The sequence below is a fragment of the Hylobates moloch genome, unplaced genomic scaffold (assembly GCF_009828535.3).
Source record: "Hylobates moloch isolate HMO894 unplaced genomic scaffold, HMol_V3 SCAFFOLD_23, whole genome shotgun sequence".
Taxonomy (NCBI): Eukaryota; Metazoa; Chordata; class Mammalia; order Primates; family Hylobatidae; genus Hylobates; species Hylobates moloch.
The window spans coordinates 16,533,826-16,548,699 of record NW_026652298.1 but is presented as its reverse complement, the minus strand read 5'-3'; the positions used below and the strand labels follow the sequence as shown (position 1 = coordinate 16,548,699).

Here is a 14,874-nt window from a genome sequence, read left to right as displayed (position 1 = left end):
CTGACTTGGCCTTGTTACAGATAAAATAAGTTCTCAAAAGCTTTATTTCCCCTAAATCTGGTCCTCCATGAAAATCTTCATCTCTGAGGGTTGGCTGTAAATCCAAAGATGCAGAGAAACATGAATAATTCAAGACAGATAAAGAAGCTTTACAGTAACCTTTATTTACCCTGCACAGCTGGAAGGAGAGTGGATACCCTACACAGGACCAAGTATGCAAGCTCAGTTCTGCCCCAACAATTCTATCCACCTCTGCTTCTCCTTCCTCAAAGGTCCAGCACTGTGTAATCCTAAAGCAGGCACACCCATCCTTATTTTCTCTCAATCCACGATGTTCTATCAGAGAATCGCTCAGTTGCTGAAAGACAGTGAACCCAGATAGAATGGTATAAAGGCAGCTCTTTACTTTCCTGCTTCATACATTCCTGAAAGCATGTCAAAGAGTCAAATATATATTGTCAGGGAAGTTTTTATTCCTTGACACACAAAAAATTTCAAACTTCCTAATTCTTCCTCATATACTCATTGATATACTTCCGATCTGTTCAAATCCTTTACCTTTGTTCTTCTCATTCACAATCATATACACACACCACTGGACCAAATACAATGAATGTCTTACTGAAGCTAAAGATTAGACCTTTTTGGAAAGCCAGATAATTTCCCTGTGGTGTCAGCTGCATTTAGTTTGCGGGAACTACACTTCTTACCAGATAATCAACACATACTTCTGTTTTCTACTCACCTTTCTGCAACAACAGTAAAAAGCAATGAAGTACTCAAAACAGTGTTTTACTGCCAAGATGTTGTTGCTGCTGTAACTCAGTGTGAGCTAGCAGAAAATGGCAACGGCCAACACCATCTATGGTATTAGATAAAAGCGAAATTTGATGAAATAAGGAAGTAGCTAAAGGGGGCACAGTTTCGGTCGTCTCTTCCTGCTCTCATTCAAGATGCTTTGGGGAAAAGATACCATGGCACATAGCAGACCCGTCGTTCTTTAGGTCTTGGAAAGTGATTCTCTTTTCTTTGTTCCACTTGGTTGGCCTTTATTTTTGAACATACTATATCCTCTACAGGATAGTGATTGGGGTTCCTATGAAAGGTCTCGGTATGGGTTAGAATTGGCTGCAGATAACTGGGAAGTCAAATAAGTGATTAAGCAAAATAGTTTATCAGTTCATTAGGTAAAAGAAGTTCAGAAGCAGGGGTGGTTTGGCAGCTACCAAATCATCAGACTCAAGCTACTTCTACCTTGCAGTTCCATCATCCTTAGCATGTAGAGTCTACCTTCATGTTTATTTCATGGACCAATACAGCTGCTGGAGCTCTGGCCAACATAAATTCATTCCAGATAAAGGAGAAAAGATAAAACGTCCCCAACCAGCTGTCTAACCCTTGAATTTAATTCCCTCTGCTTACATCTCATCAGCCAGAATACAGTAACATAACTGTATATAGCTGTGAGAGAGGGAAGCTGATAAGTATATCCTTTTAGCTGAAAACATTACCATCCTGACAAAAAGCAGAGTTTTATCATTAAGGCAAAGGGGAAGTACAGTGTGATGGTTAATTTTAGGTGTCAACTTGACTGGATTAAGAAACATCTGGAGAAGTGGTAAAGCATTATTTCTGAGTGTGTCTTTGAGGGTGTTTCCAGAGGAGACTGACTGACATGTGAGTCCATGAACTAAGTGAAGAAGATTTTCTCTCAATGTGGGCAGGCACTGCCTAATCAGATGGTGGCCCAGATAGAACAAAAAAGACAGAGGAAAGGTGATTTCCTCCTATTTCCTAGAGGTGGGACATGTGTCTTCTCCTGCCCTTGAACATCAGAACTCCAGACTCTCCAGCCTTTGGAATCCAGGACTTACCCTAATGGCCCCCAAGGTTCTCAGGCCTTCTGTCTCAGACTGATAATTACACCATCAGTTTCCCTGCGTCTGAGGCTTTCAGACTTGTATTGTGCTGAACCATGCTACTGTCACTCCAGGGTTTCCAGCTTGTAGACGGCTTGCTGTAGGACTTCTCAAGCTCCATAATCATGTAAAGATTTCCCTAATCAATCCCCTCTTACCCACCCACCCATCCCCTATTGGTTCTCCCTGGAGAACACAGCTAATACACACAGACTCTGGGTTAGCTGATGCTTCTCCCAGTCACCCAGCCAGTTTTAATTCTGGGCATGAGCATGATGTCCTCCACCTCAGGGGAATCATCATTCACCAAGGAGACACCACTACTGAGTGGGCAATGGCCTTCTAGCACAGAAGAGCACCCTTGCCCAGAGTGTCCCTCTGCATCTTTCCAGAAGCACTCAACATGGAAAAAGAATTAAGGCTGGCATGACCCCTAGTCCTGACCAACCCCTATTTCCCCAGCTAATCTCCACAACATATGAAGCTGTGCCCTGAAGGTGCATCTATAAGTTTGAGAAACCAGACAACATTCTTAGAGAAACAATGTTATAAACAGCCGGGAGGTTTCTAGGTTTACCCACAAAGGCCAATTTAACAGGTAATGTAATAGAGATGGTATTTATTTGCCATTATTGAAAGTGGAACTATCTGGATTTCGATAAACTAGATTTTGCCTTAATGAGCTGTGGAGAAAAGCCTGGATTGAGCGTGAAAGAGCAGCAAAGAGCAACTCGTACTTCTTTCTGACTTTGCAATCTGGTAAATGAACCCGTCAATTGTCCTCTCCCCAACAAGTAATTTGTCTTATCCCTGTGTTTTTCTACAGTCCTTTCACTATCAGTGGGACTATGGATCCCATTCTGAAGAACTCAGTAAGAAAAGAGGAGACATTCCACAAACCACAACATGCTTCATTGGGCCATGTCTACTGGCAGGTGGAATCTGCCTTCTAGACTTGAGCAGTAGGGATGAGAATGGAGGGGATATTATGCATTGAATTGTGCCCCTGGAAAGCTGTTGAAGTCCTAACACCTGGTACCTTTGAATTTGACCTTATGTGGAAATAGGGTCTTTGCTGATGACCAAGGTCAGATGGAGTCATTAGGGTGGACACTAAATCAATATAACTGTGTCCTTATAAAAAAAAAAAAAAAGTGGAATTTTGACACAGTAGACATACAGACCAGAGAAATGTCATGTTAAGATAAAAGCAGAGATGGAGGTGATGCTTCTGCAAGCCAAGGAAAGTCAAAGATTGCCCACAAACCACCAGAAGCTAGAAGAGGCATGGAACAGGTTCTCCCTCATAGTCCTCAGTAGGAATCAAACCTGCAAACATTATGATCTTGGATTTCTAGCTTCTGGAATGTGAGATAATAAATTTCTGTTGTTCAAGCCACCTGATTTGTGATACTTTGTTATGGCAACCCTAGCAAACTGATACATGAGGCAGACGGAGCATCTTCAAGCACCTTCCTGGGTCCAGTACATTGCTTCCTTTCAAGTGTCCATCCACATCATTGTGTGTGACTCTCTGCCCGCTCTCTGTCTTCGCCAAGTTACTTCTCAAGCCCCTTCAGCCACCATCATTTACACACATGGGGCTCCAGCCATGCAGACTTCAGGGGTGGTTCCAGGAATATTCACTGGTTGAGAGTAAGGGACAGGCACAGGGCCCCTCCGTCCTGATAGGGATCACATACTACTATGAGCAAGAAAATGAGAAGTCAGATGCTGCTAAATTGGGTACCTACATTTCAAAACCTGCACATGTGATGTTAACACCTGGATATGTAGCTGTCAAAGGCTTATGTAGCAATAGAAACCAACTGAGTGAAAGAAGAGTCCAAGTAAATAATTACATATCTGGAGGTATTACAACTGCTCACTTCTGAGGATTCAACAAGGTCAAATCTCTCAGTGTATTCTATGGGTCACTGTCTCTTAAATGTACTTCTCTGCTTCCATAACATTTCTCTTTCTTTCCTTCTCCTGGCCATCTTGCCACAGGAGCTGTCTGGAAGACACAGGAAATAGAAGAGGCTAAAAAAGTTGGAGAAGAAAGCCAAACCCTTTAATGATAAAAGAAAACGAGAGGAAATCTCACTTCCATGCATATCCATTCTCCAGATTTTATTTTTTTTAAATTAAAAAACATAGGAAGGGAATCACATAATGAATACCTACCTGTATATTCACTACCCAACTTGATAAATCATACATAAACACAGCTGAAGGCTCAGGCAACTCTCTCTGATCTCAGTTTCCCTCTCTCCCCTCAGATGTAACCACTGATGTAAATTTGGTAATTATTCTCTAGCATGTCTTTACACTTTTTGTACAAAGAAAACCCACTGAAAATGATGGTGCTCTTCGGCCACAGTCCTATCACTTTCATTTAACATTTTCTTTCCTTTTTTCCTTCATATAGCAAAAAAAAAAACAAAAACAAAACAAAACAAAAAAACAAAAAATCTATCAATGTATTCAAGCCAGAGGAACAATAATGGAAATATATATATACACACACACATATATATACATATATATACACATATATACATATACATACACATATACATATATGTGTATGTGTGTGTGTGTATATATATATATATATATAGAGAGAGAGAGAGAGAGAGAGACAGAGAGAGAGAGAGAGATGGAGTCTTGCTCTGTCACCCAGGCTGGACCGCAGTGGCGTGATCTCAGCTAACTGCAACCTCTGCTTCCCAGGTACAAGCAATTCTCCTGGCTCAGGCTCCCGCGTAGCTGAGACTACAGGTGCACGTCACCATGCCGGCTAATTTTTGTGTTTTTAGTAGCGGTGGGGTTTCATCATTTTGTCAGGCTGGCCTTGAACTCCTGACCTCAGGTGATCCACCCATCTCGGCCTCCCAAAGTGCTGGGATTATAGGCATGAGCCACTGCGCCCAGCCGGAAAACAATTTAATTTTATTCCTATCAGCTGATATCTATTTTTTACCTGTATTATCTCCCCATCTCCACCACCAACAAGGCTGTGACATAAGACAGACTAATTGGAAATAATTTGCATAGTCATCTATTTCTGGAACTCCTTAATTCATCCCAGTAAATGGGAGCGTACATCACCTATGCTGAAATCTCTCCTTGACAAAAAGCCCAAATGGATGAGAATTAAATTGTATTCCTTTATATAGAAGACTGGTCAAACATTAATCAGTAGTGAATCCATCACTCATCTGTTCTCATAAAAGACTTTAATGCAAAAAAAAAAAATTGTACTAGGCTGGAAGCTCATTATATGGAGGACTCAACATTCACCGTTATATTTGGAGCATAGCATGTTATTAAAAGTTGGAGCAATTTGGCTGGGCGCGGTGGCTCACGCCTGTAATCCCAGCACTTTGGGAGGCCGAGGAGGGCGGATCACGAGGTCAGGAGATCAAGACCACGGTGAAACCCCGTCTCTACTAAAAATACAAAAAAAAAATTAGCCGGGCGTGGTGGCGGGCACCTGTAGTCCCAGCTACTCGGAGAGGCTGAGGCAGGAGAATGGCGGGAACCTGGGAGGCGGAGCTTGCAGTGAGCCGAGTTCGCGCCACTGCACTCCAGCCTGGGTGACAGAGCAAGACTCCGTCTCAAAAAAAAAAAAAAAAAAAAGTTGGAGCAATTTAATGTAGGAATTCAATAATTACTTGATCAATTAAAGGGTTAGTCAATGAGAGTGCTAGGCAGAAAGGGAGACACGTGATTTAAAAATCACACAAAACAATATTCTACAAATATTTATGGAACACCTGTTACATGCTAGGCACAGTGCAGGGAACAAAACTTCTTGCCCCTAGGGAACCTCCACTCCAGCAGGACAGTATATACAAAGTTACATTAATGATATATCCTGAGGAACTCTGGGAAATCTTCCATGATCAATTAATCACTCTATACATCATAACTTGGCTAAGAATGGCTACAGTCCTGGTTTCTGGGGAAATCTTATAAAGCCCCACGTGTTAAGGCAAAACAAAGAAAATCTGTTATATTCCCTAAATGAATATAGCATCTCTGTTGACTACTGGAACCTACTAAATGTGTTGTTTAGAGTGATTTCCTGCACATAAAATGTAAAAGCTTTCCTGAACCTAAACAAATATCACCAACAGTTGAAGGAAAAATGTTACCTTTTGAAATTTCATAAAATGAATTACTGAAACTGAGGAAATCCCTCAGTACCCTAAACAACTACACATGACCACTAAAAACTGTCTAACACTTAGCTCTCCTGGCTTTTTCTGTTTCAAGATGCAGCAAATTTTGTGGGCAAGCAGCGCACTCAACTAATACACAAATTGTCTGTGCAGAAAGTACTTCCCAGCTGGAAAGAAAACACACGCCAAGAATCAATAATTATCAAATAAGAATTTAGAAAAAAAGTCTAAAAGTATATATAAAAACATCTGTGCCAACTATCCTACATGGTTAGATTATGGGTAAAAACTATCTTATTCTTCACATTTCTATATTTTTCTGTAATATAAATACTCAGAAAAAATGATCCATGCTTTATGATCTAAGAATTTTCACAGTAAAATAAAACGTCATCCTATTTCTTGAATGCTGAGACTGTAACACTGAAAGTACTTAAAGGAAAAATTATTTAATGCATCAAAAGATAGAAGTAAAAGCTCAGTTCTCTGCTTTGTAAACCATCTTTTCCCTAAATGATAAAATATGGGGTAATTTTAAATGCATTTTTTCTTATCTGTATTTTCTAGTTTTTCTAAAACGACCACCTACATGATCAACTGAAATATTGTTTAAATTATTTTCTACAGGACCGGTGCGGTGGCTCACGCCTGTAATCCCAGCACTTTGGGAGGCAGAGGCGGGTGGATCACGAGGTCAGGAGATCGAAACCATGGTGAAACCCCGTCTCTACTAAAAATACAAAAAATTAGCTGGGTGCAGTGGTGGACACCTGTAGTCCCAGCTACTCGGGAGGCTGAGGCAGGAGAATGGTGTGAACCTGGGAGGCGGAGCTTGCAGTGAGCCGAGATCGCGCCACTGCACTCCAGCCTGGGCGACAGAGCCAGACTCCGTCCCAAAAAAAAAAAAAAAAAAAAAAAAAAATTATTTTCTACAAAGACCAACTAGTCCTATTAAAATGTTATAAATTCTATATTTTTACTCAAAAGATAGACCACAATAACAGGGATACACATATCAGTTTATTCTCCAAAATAATTATTGGGAATGCCTCCAGGTTAGAATTACTTCCCTCTTCAAAAGGATCCATAGAAGTTCAGAAAGGTCAAAATGTACAAACTCTTCTGAAATTGGCTATTCCAACTGAATACACAGGTGCTAGGCCCTCTGCCTTTCCTACTTTGCAAGCAGATCAGCACCAAATCTGATGAGTCAGGAAGATGAGATGGCAACAAGGAGAAAATGGAACAGCAAGGTGGCTTGGTTTTTAAAACCCTATCATATGTCATTCACTGAAGGATTAAAGGGTTTCCTCATGATGGAAAAGCAACTAAATCAGGGGCCAACTAACTCTTTTACAACAGGTTTTTAAAGCACATCTTAAGATGAGCTTTTTGCTCCTTCGGTCCTGAACGCCATTTCCCAATAATTGAACAATGATAGCTTATAAAACCAGAGAACAATTTGCCACATCTCTGAATCCCTTTATGTACAAGGCCAGGTTTCATCAACCCCCTTCTCCCCAAACAACTTGCAATATATGACTGTGTTGTGAGGTTAAGGTCAGCAGGCAGGGTTACAAACACAGGCAGGATGACTTCTAGAGGAGCAACCAAAAAGCAAGATCTTTGCAACCTCTAGAGTCATTTAGACTATACTGAGAAGAAGCATGAGTTTGGTTACCCTTAGGTATAAGACAGTGGAATCTGGGGGTTACAAGAGGATGCAGATTTAGGACCACAATAAAAAACCAGGAAAAAGAAAACAATGTGATAGCCACAACCTCAAAAAGTTCTACCTACAGAAAGCACTTCCCTCACCAACCAGTTGCATTATTTTGTTTTGTGGCAATTCTTTCAATGGCCAGCTAATTTTTTCAGCCTTCATGTTGAAGGCTCCTGTGACCAACACCTGTCTCGATTATCTTCGGCCGACCCTTGAAGATAGGAGAGTGAGATTCCCCAATATTAACGTATCCCAAGAGGACAGTGCTTTCTGCCAAACTCACATTGGGTATGAAAGCCTTTACCCAGCATTTCTTTTAATCAGTTATACTGCTTTTGCACTCATTTTACAAAGCCATCTGGCTTTGCAGACATTAATACGAGGACTATGAAAAAGCCCACTTTTTATTGTGGCCCCACAATGGGGAGCAATCCGCTTCAAAGTGTGTTGAGCTCACAGGATTCTGGTGCCGAAATAGATCGCTCAGATTTTATTGTTCAGGCTTCCAAGGAGCCTGGCCATCTAGGAGATAAAAGAATTCTTCTGAAAGCACCATGTAAAAGAAAATATTTGTTCAGTCACAGTGTCCCTAACAAATGTGATCTTATGCTCCACGGCTGGACGCCTGAGAAGATGAAAAGGAAGGGGTCTTAACAGATACAGCGGAGACCTGGTCAGATAAATTGGAGGTTGGGGAACATGTGCCGCCCTAAATTGGAGAACACTGAGGTGCTCTCCTTTCTGGGAATATCCTACTCATTCTTACAAAATGTTCCACACCTCAGGATGGCATTAAGTAGAAATCCTTTGACTTTTTTTCACTACTGAATTCAACTGCAATTATATTTAAAATATCTTTATTTTCCATTACTTTGACAGCTTCACTTTTGAAGTTTTCTATTCACACATCTCAATAGTCCTATCCCTTTCTAAGCAATAGTAAGCTGGCCTTTAACAAAGGCAATGCTAGAAGAGACAGTATATTTTTTTGCAAGTAGTTATTTCATTCATTACAATTTTTGTCACTTTTAGCAGAAATGACAGCAGAAAATGGAGAAGAGGTTGACATTTAAACATTTAGATGTACACAAGTATTGTGGGGATTCATAAGTAGGGACCAAATTCAATGTGTCACTTTAAAAGATAGTCCTTTGACATGAGTTAACCTGGAAGTTACATGCAGCTGGCAGTACATGTCACCAGCTCACAATAGGTTCCCAAAGGAAAGAGGCTATTTCTCTTTAAGGCACAGAGAATAAGGGTCACTGACTACTGACCCAATGGCTGCATCCCAATAAATGGAGCAGTCTCAACTCATCTCTTAATAGGAAGAAGACATGATAGCAGGGAAGACGAGCACTCAGGTCAAAATTACAGCTGATTTACAATTTCCACAGCAAGCTCAGAAACAAAATGGATCTGTACTCCAAAAGAACTGCACCTTCTCTTAGGATGCTACACTTTCCCACTGATAGAGCCATTTAAAATTTCAGCAATATGGAAGTCCCGCACAGGCACTGAATCTGTTGTGTCAGTAATTTGCTACCTCCTGTGTGTAGGAGGCTTAACATACTCTAGCAGTGGACTAAGGCAAAATAAAGATGGAAGACTGGTGGCATCTCATTTTGAGACAATCTAAGATGGTACCATCTTACCAAATACATGAAAGTAATATTGAATAAAGGCAGCATTTTCACAAGAAGATAATATTATTTAATTACAACGTTACATGAAGTTACATTTTATCTTGGCCATTTGTACGCAAACTTTACAAGTCTTACATTGATAATTAATGCATGCAAAACATTGATCTTGATTCATTTTTTTCTTTTGAGGTGGGGTCCCACTCTGTACAGTGGAATGATCTAGGATCACTGCAACCTTCGCCTCCCAGGCTCAAGCCATCCTCCCACCTCAGCCTCCTGAGTAGCTGGGATTACAGGCATGCGCCACCATACTGGCTAATTTTTTGTATTTTTTAGTAGAGATGAGGTTTCACCATGTTGGCCGGGCTCGTCTCGAATTCCTGAGCTCAAGTGATCTGCCCGACTCGGGCTTCCAAAATGCTGGGATTTCAAGTGTGAGCCATCATGCCTGGCTGCAGTTTTAATCTTTAGTTGTACTATTTTTTCATCTTTTACAATGTCACATAAGGGTTTTATTTCAGTTTGATATAAATTAAGAAAGCCTCTGAATGAAGGTGGGCTGCAGTTTACCTCACCTCATTAGGTCCAGGAGTGACGTCCCCGGCCTTTACAGAGTACCGCTTTGAACATGAGGCCTGAAATATTTTTGGAGGTATGTTATTGTTTTCTAGTCAGCACAGAATACTCATTTACTTAGTATCCTTATGTCAGACTTAGGGGCTCTAACATAACCTTAGTTGATTCAGTTAAATGAACATACGTGATTTTTTTTAACCCAATATTGCAGTTTTAGGGCAACCCCCCTGCCACCCGACCTTATTCTTTAAGTCATGTGAACATCGTTTTATTATTCTAGTGCATCCCAACTTACCACTTTGTACCCTCTAATCATAAGTGGCTTTTTGGGCATCTTGGTCCACTGCAGCCACTGTGATTTTTCTGGCTTTGGGAATAATAAACTCCACAGTCACAGCACTGTCTGCGCACTCCAATCCTCACTCCAACCCCCAGGCTTTCTGGTTGTTTATGTTTATTTGTTTCACAAAAACAGAAAAGGTCTCTATTCTAATGACTCTCTCTTCCAGAGTCATTAGAAATTAGGCAGCCCTGGAACAAATTCAAGTGTTAAATATAAGTATTATAAAAGAAACATTTTCACGCCTGTAATCCCAGCACTTTGGGAGGCTGAGGCGGGCGGATCCCCTGAGGTACGGAGTTCGAGGCCAGCCTCACCAACACGGACAAACCCTGTCTCTACTAAAAACACAAAAATTAGCCAGGCATGGTGGCGCATGCCTGTAATCCCAGCTACTCGGGAGGCTGAGGCAAGAGAATCGCTTGAACCCGGAAGGCGGAGGTTGCAGTGAGCTGAGATCACACCATGGCACTCTAGCCTGGGCAAAAAGAGCAAAACTCCATCTCAGAAAAAAAAAGAAAAGAAACATTCAATGTTTCAATGTAGGTATTATAAGAGAAACATATAAATAACACTTAAATGCAAGTATTATAAAAGAAACAAGTGTTAATCTTATGATACCTATTATTTATTGATTTTTACTGTTTCTAAATCTGATTCTACTTGTATTTTAAAACAATTTTACCTTAAAATTAACAATGTGGAATTTACACAGATACACATAATTATATTTAAAATATACTCTAATTTTTTTATATTTATCAACTGTCAATTTTGATAATGATTGAAACGAGTGTAGGGAAACACAATTTGAGTTGATCAAAATGCAGCTTATTTGAAAATACTGGAAACACAATATGCCTTTTATTTAGCGTAGTTTGTATCATTTGTCACCTCTGAATATATCATGATTGACTCTTGGCTTTTGAGAGGTTCAGCTTGTTAAAATGGCTTATAATTACTTTCCTCTTTGCTACTTAAATTTTCACTACTAGCCAGCATAAGTTACCTCAATTTGGTTCATCTGCTCAACTTCCACACATCGTTAAAAGCATCCTTGTTCATTAGAAAGAGAGAGAGAGAGAGAGAGAAAGAGAGAGGGAGGGAGGGAGGGAAGGAAGGAAGGAAGGAAAGAAGGAAGGAAAGGAAAAAACAGAGAGAGAAAGAGTTCCAAAAAAAGAAAATGTTCCAACAAAATTCTGCCTGTTTCAATCATGACATCCAGTTACGTTCCAAAAACAGTCCTGGTGACCTTTAGTGGAGAATAATATTAGAGACCAAAATCAGGGGTAAATACAGTACCTATTAGTTTTTTATATGAGTACTAGAGAAGGTAACTGTTTATCACCTTTTTCCTTTTTTTTTTTCTTTTTTTCTGTGATGGAGTCTTGCTCTGTTGCCTAGGCTGGAGTGCAGTGATGATCTCGGTTCACTGCAACCTCTGCCTCATGGGTTCAAGCGATTCTCCTGCCTCAGCCTCCCAAGTAGGTGAGATTACAGGCAAGTGCCACCATGCCTGGCTACTTTTTTGTATTTTTAGTAGAGATGGGGTTCAACATGTTGGCCAGGCTGGTCACAAATTCCTGACCTTAAGTGATCTGCCCACCTTGGCCTCCCAAAGTTCTGGGATTACAGGTGTGAGCCACCACGCCCAGCCTGTTTATTACCTTCTTTAGACTGAGATGGAAAATTGTTTTGATTTAGTACAGATGATAAGTTCATATGGAAGGTTTCAGTTCAACTCTAAGTTGACTGTCCTTTTTTGTTCTTAATGCAAGTAACTTAATTTCCCCTTTTCTAGTTATCTTTAATATTCATATACATGTAAGAAAGTACCATATCAATCTATTTATGTGAATTATACTACTATTAAAATTAGAAGGAATCTCAAATTTGTGTGTGTGTGTGTGGGTGTGTGTGTGTGCATGTGTGTGCGTGTGTGTGTGTGTTGAGAGTCTCGCTCTGTCACCCAGGCTGGAGTGCAGTGGCCTGATCTCGGCTCACTGCAACCTCCGCCTCCCAGATTTAAGTAATTCTCCCATCTCAGCCTCCCAAGTAGCTGCGATTACAGGCACGTGCCACCATGCCCAGCCATTTTTTGTATTTTTAATAGAGACAGGGTTTCGCCATGTTGGCCAAGCTGGTCACGAACAAAATCTCAATTTTTAAAACAATTTTATTTTATCTAAGTATATCATTAACATATATACCATTCACTCTATATATACCATTCAATAATATATACCAACCATTTCACCATTTTATTTTTCACTACAGAATAAACTAATAATTTTTCCTACTTAATCAAGTAAACATAGGTAGAACCTACTGAGGATGTCCTTCTACTTCCATAAGTAAAATAGAGACCTCACATTTGTCTTTATTTGTAAGCTAAAATTACCATTATTTTTATCCCAGTTTTAGTATTTAGCTCCACTATTTCAGATGTCTTTAGAAAAACACAAGGTATTTATTACTTTAGTATTATACCAGCTAATGAATTCCAAAAAGCAATTAAGAATGTCAGTAAAAACAATTAAGTTAATATCATATTAATACAGTGTAAATTAAAAGTTAAGAATGGTCAAAAGCATATCAAATACTCGAAAACTTTATCCACAGTTTCAAGTGTGACAATTTCTAAAGTCCACGTAATATTCAACATTAAGCTTAAAAAGAATTAAGTCACAAAAGATTCCAAAGTACATGGTTTATTGTGCACTTCAGTTATAGTTCTTTGTTCACATCATATTTACATATCTCTCAACCAATCCAGATATGGGTATACTTCATAATTTGTTACATAAACAGACATACAAACTAAAAACTTAACATTCACTGAAAACTTCAACCCCTTAAGCTTTAATGCAATAATATAATTATTGGATAATTAAAAAGTCATGGCTGTATCCCAATATTTGCATCTTGGCATAATTGTACAATTATCACAGAGATAAAGTAAATCACTTTTAAAGAATTAAAACTGACAGAAGTAGTAACCTTTAGTTTCTCAGTAAATATTTTTCCAACTAGTGGCATCAAGTAAAGAGATCCCTACATTGAGAAATATTAAATTTTTGGTTCTACGTATTGAGTAGTGTTATATTACCTTTCATTTTAAAAGCATTTAAGATAAAACTCCTTCAATTTTAAATTTTTAATTTAACCAGAACAATGTGGAAAAATAACTGGCTAAAAAAAGTCATGAAAGTATGAAAGGAGAGTGAAGGAGAACTTACCAGAAATTATAAGTCACTAGAAAAGCCAGTGTATTCAAAACAGAATGGTGTTGGCACAGAAACAGACAGATAGGAGCAGACTAGAGAGTCCAGAAATAGTTCCAAATATATATGGCATCTTTATATGTCACAAGGACAACATTTCAATCCCATGAAAAATAAATTTTCTTGTATTAACTAGGACTTAAGTAACTGGTCATCCATCTAGGGAAAAAAAAAGAAAGAGAATCCTACCTCATCTCGTGTACAAAATTTTAAGTTGAAGATTGAACGTTTTTTTTAAAAATGGTGAGAAAATTTAAAAGAAAATCTGCATGACCTTAGAGTGGACAAAACCATTCTGAGCAAAACAAATAATTCAGAAGCAATAAAGAAAAAGACATATTTGATTAAATAATAATTAACAATTTCATTTGGCAAAAGACATCATAAACATAAAAACTGCAAAGACATTTGCACACATACAACAACGGATTAATACTTTCACGTAAGAGTTTGTAGAAACTGAAAAACACTACTAAATGGAAAAATGGGCAGTGAAAATGAGCATGAAATGAAGAAAAGAGAAATGTAAATGAACAGTAAACAAATGAAAATATACTCAACATCAGTGGTAGTGAAAGAAATGCAATTTAAAGTAATGACCAGGCGTAGTAAGATTGGAAAGAATTAAGGGCAGTGACATCAAGTGCTGGTGAGAATGTAGGAAATGGGCATTCTTATAGGTGAAAGTGATTTTCTATTCTTTCGGGTAAAGTGATAGCTATTAAAATTAGAAATACACATACCGTTTGACCAAGCAATTCCACTTCTGGGAATCTATCCTATAGGAGAAAAAAGGACCAGTACGTAAGGATATAGGTTAAAAAAATTGTTTATTGTAGCATTGTTTGTTGTGGGGAGGGGAGAAAGGGAGTACTGAAAACAAGAATGTCAATAGGAAAATGGTTAAATAAAATGTGGTACACCTATAATGTAGAACATAATATAATTATTAAAATAAATGGGATAAATTTGTATCTACTGACTTGGAAGACTGATAAGGTGACAAAAGAAAATTGAAGAGTGGGTGCTTCACATCTTGTTTAAGACAGGTAGTAGCAACAACTGCAACGAATCAATGTATACGAAGGTACCTGCACCTGTATGCATATGAAGTGAAGAATGGAAGAATACACACCAGTCTAACAATGACTACCTAAGGTTGTGGATAGAGACAGGGATTGGAAGGGATGGGGATC

The 14,874-nt window shown here is 39.0% G+C and overlaps 1 protein-coding gene across 8 annotated transcripts in view; it reads right to left on the bottom strand.

The window, feature by feature from the left end:
• Positions 1 to 14,874, bottom strand: part of MAST4 (microtubule associated serine/threonine kinase family member 4) — a 583,079-nt gene that overhangs the window by 243,501 nt on the left and 324,704 nt on the right. For 4 of the 8 annotated variants that reach the window (XM_058433846.1, XM_058433852.1, XM_058433848.1 and 1 more), the window contains one exon: positions 14,422 to 14,457. The exons of the other annotated variants lie outside the window; for them this stretch is intronic. In XM_058433846.1, coding sequence (XP_058289829.1) covers positions 14,422 to 14,457 — 36 coding nt within the window. The remainder of the gene's footprint in view (positions 1 to 14,421; positions 14,458 to 14,874) is intronic. 8 annotated transcript variants of the gene reach the window in all.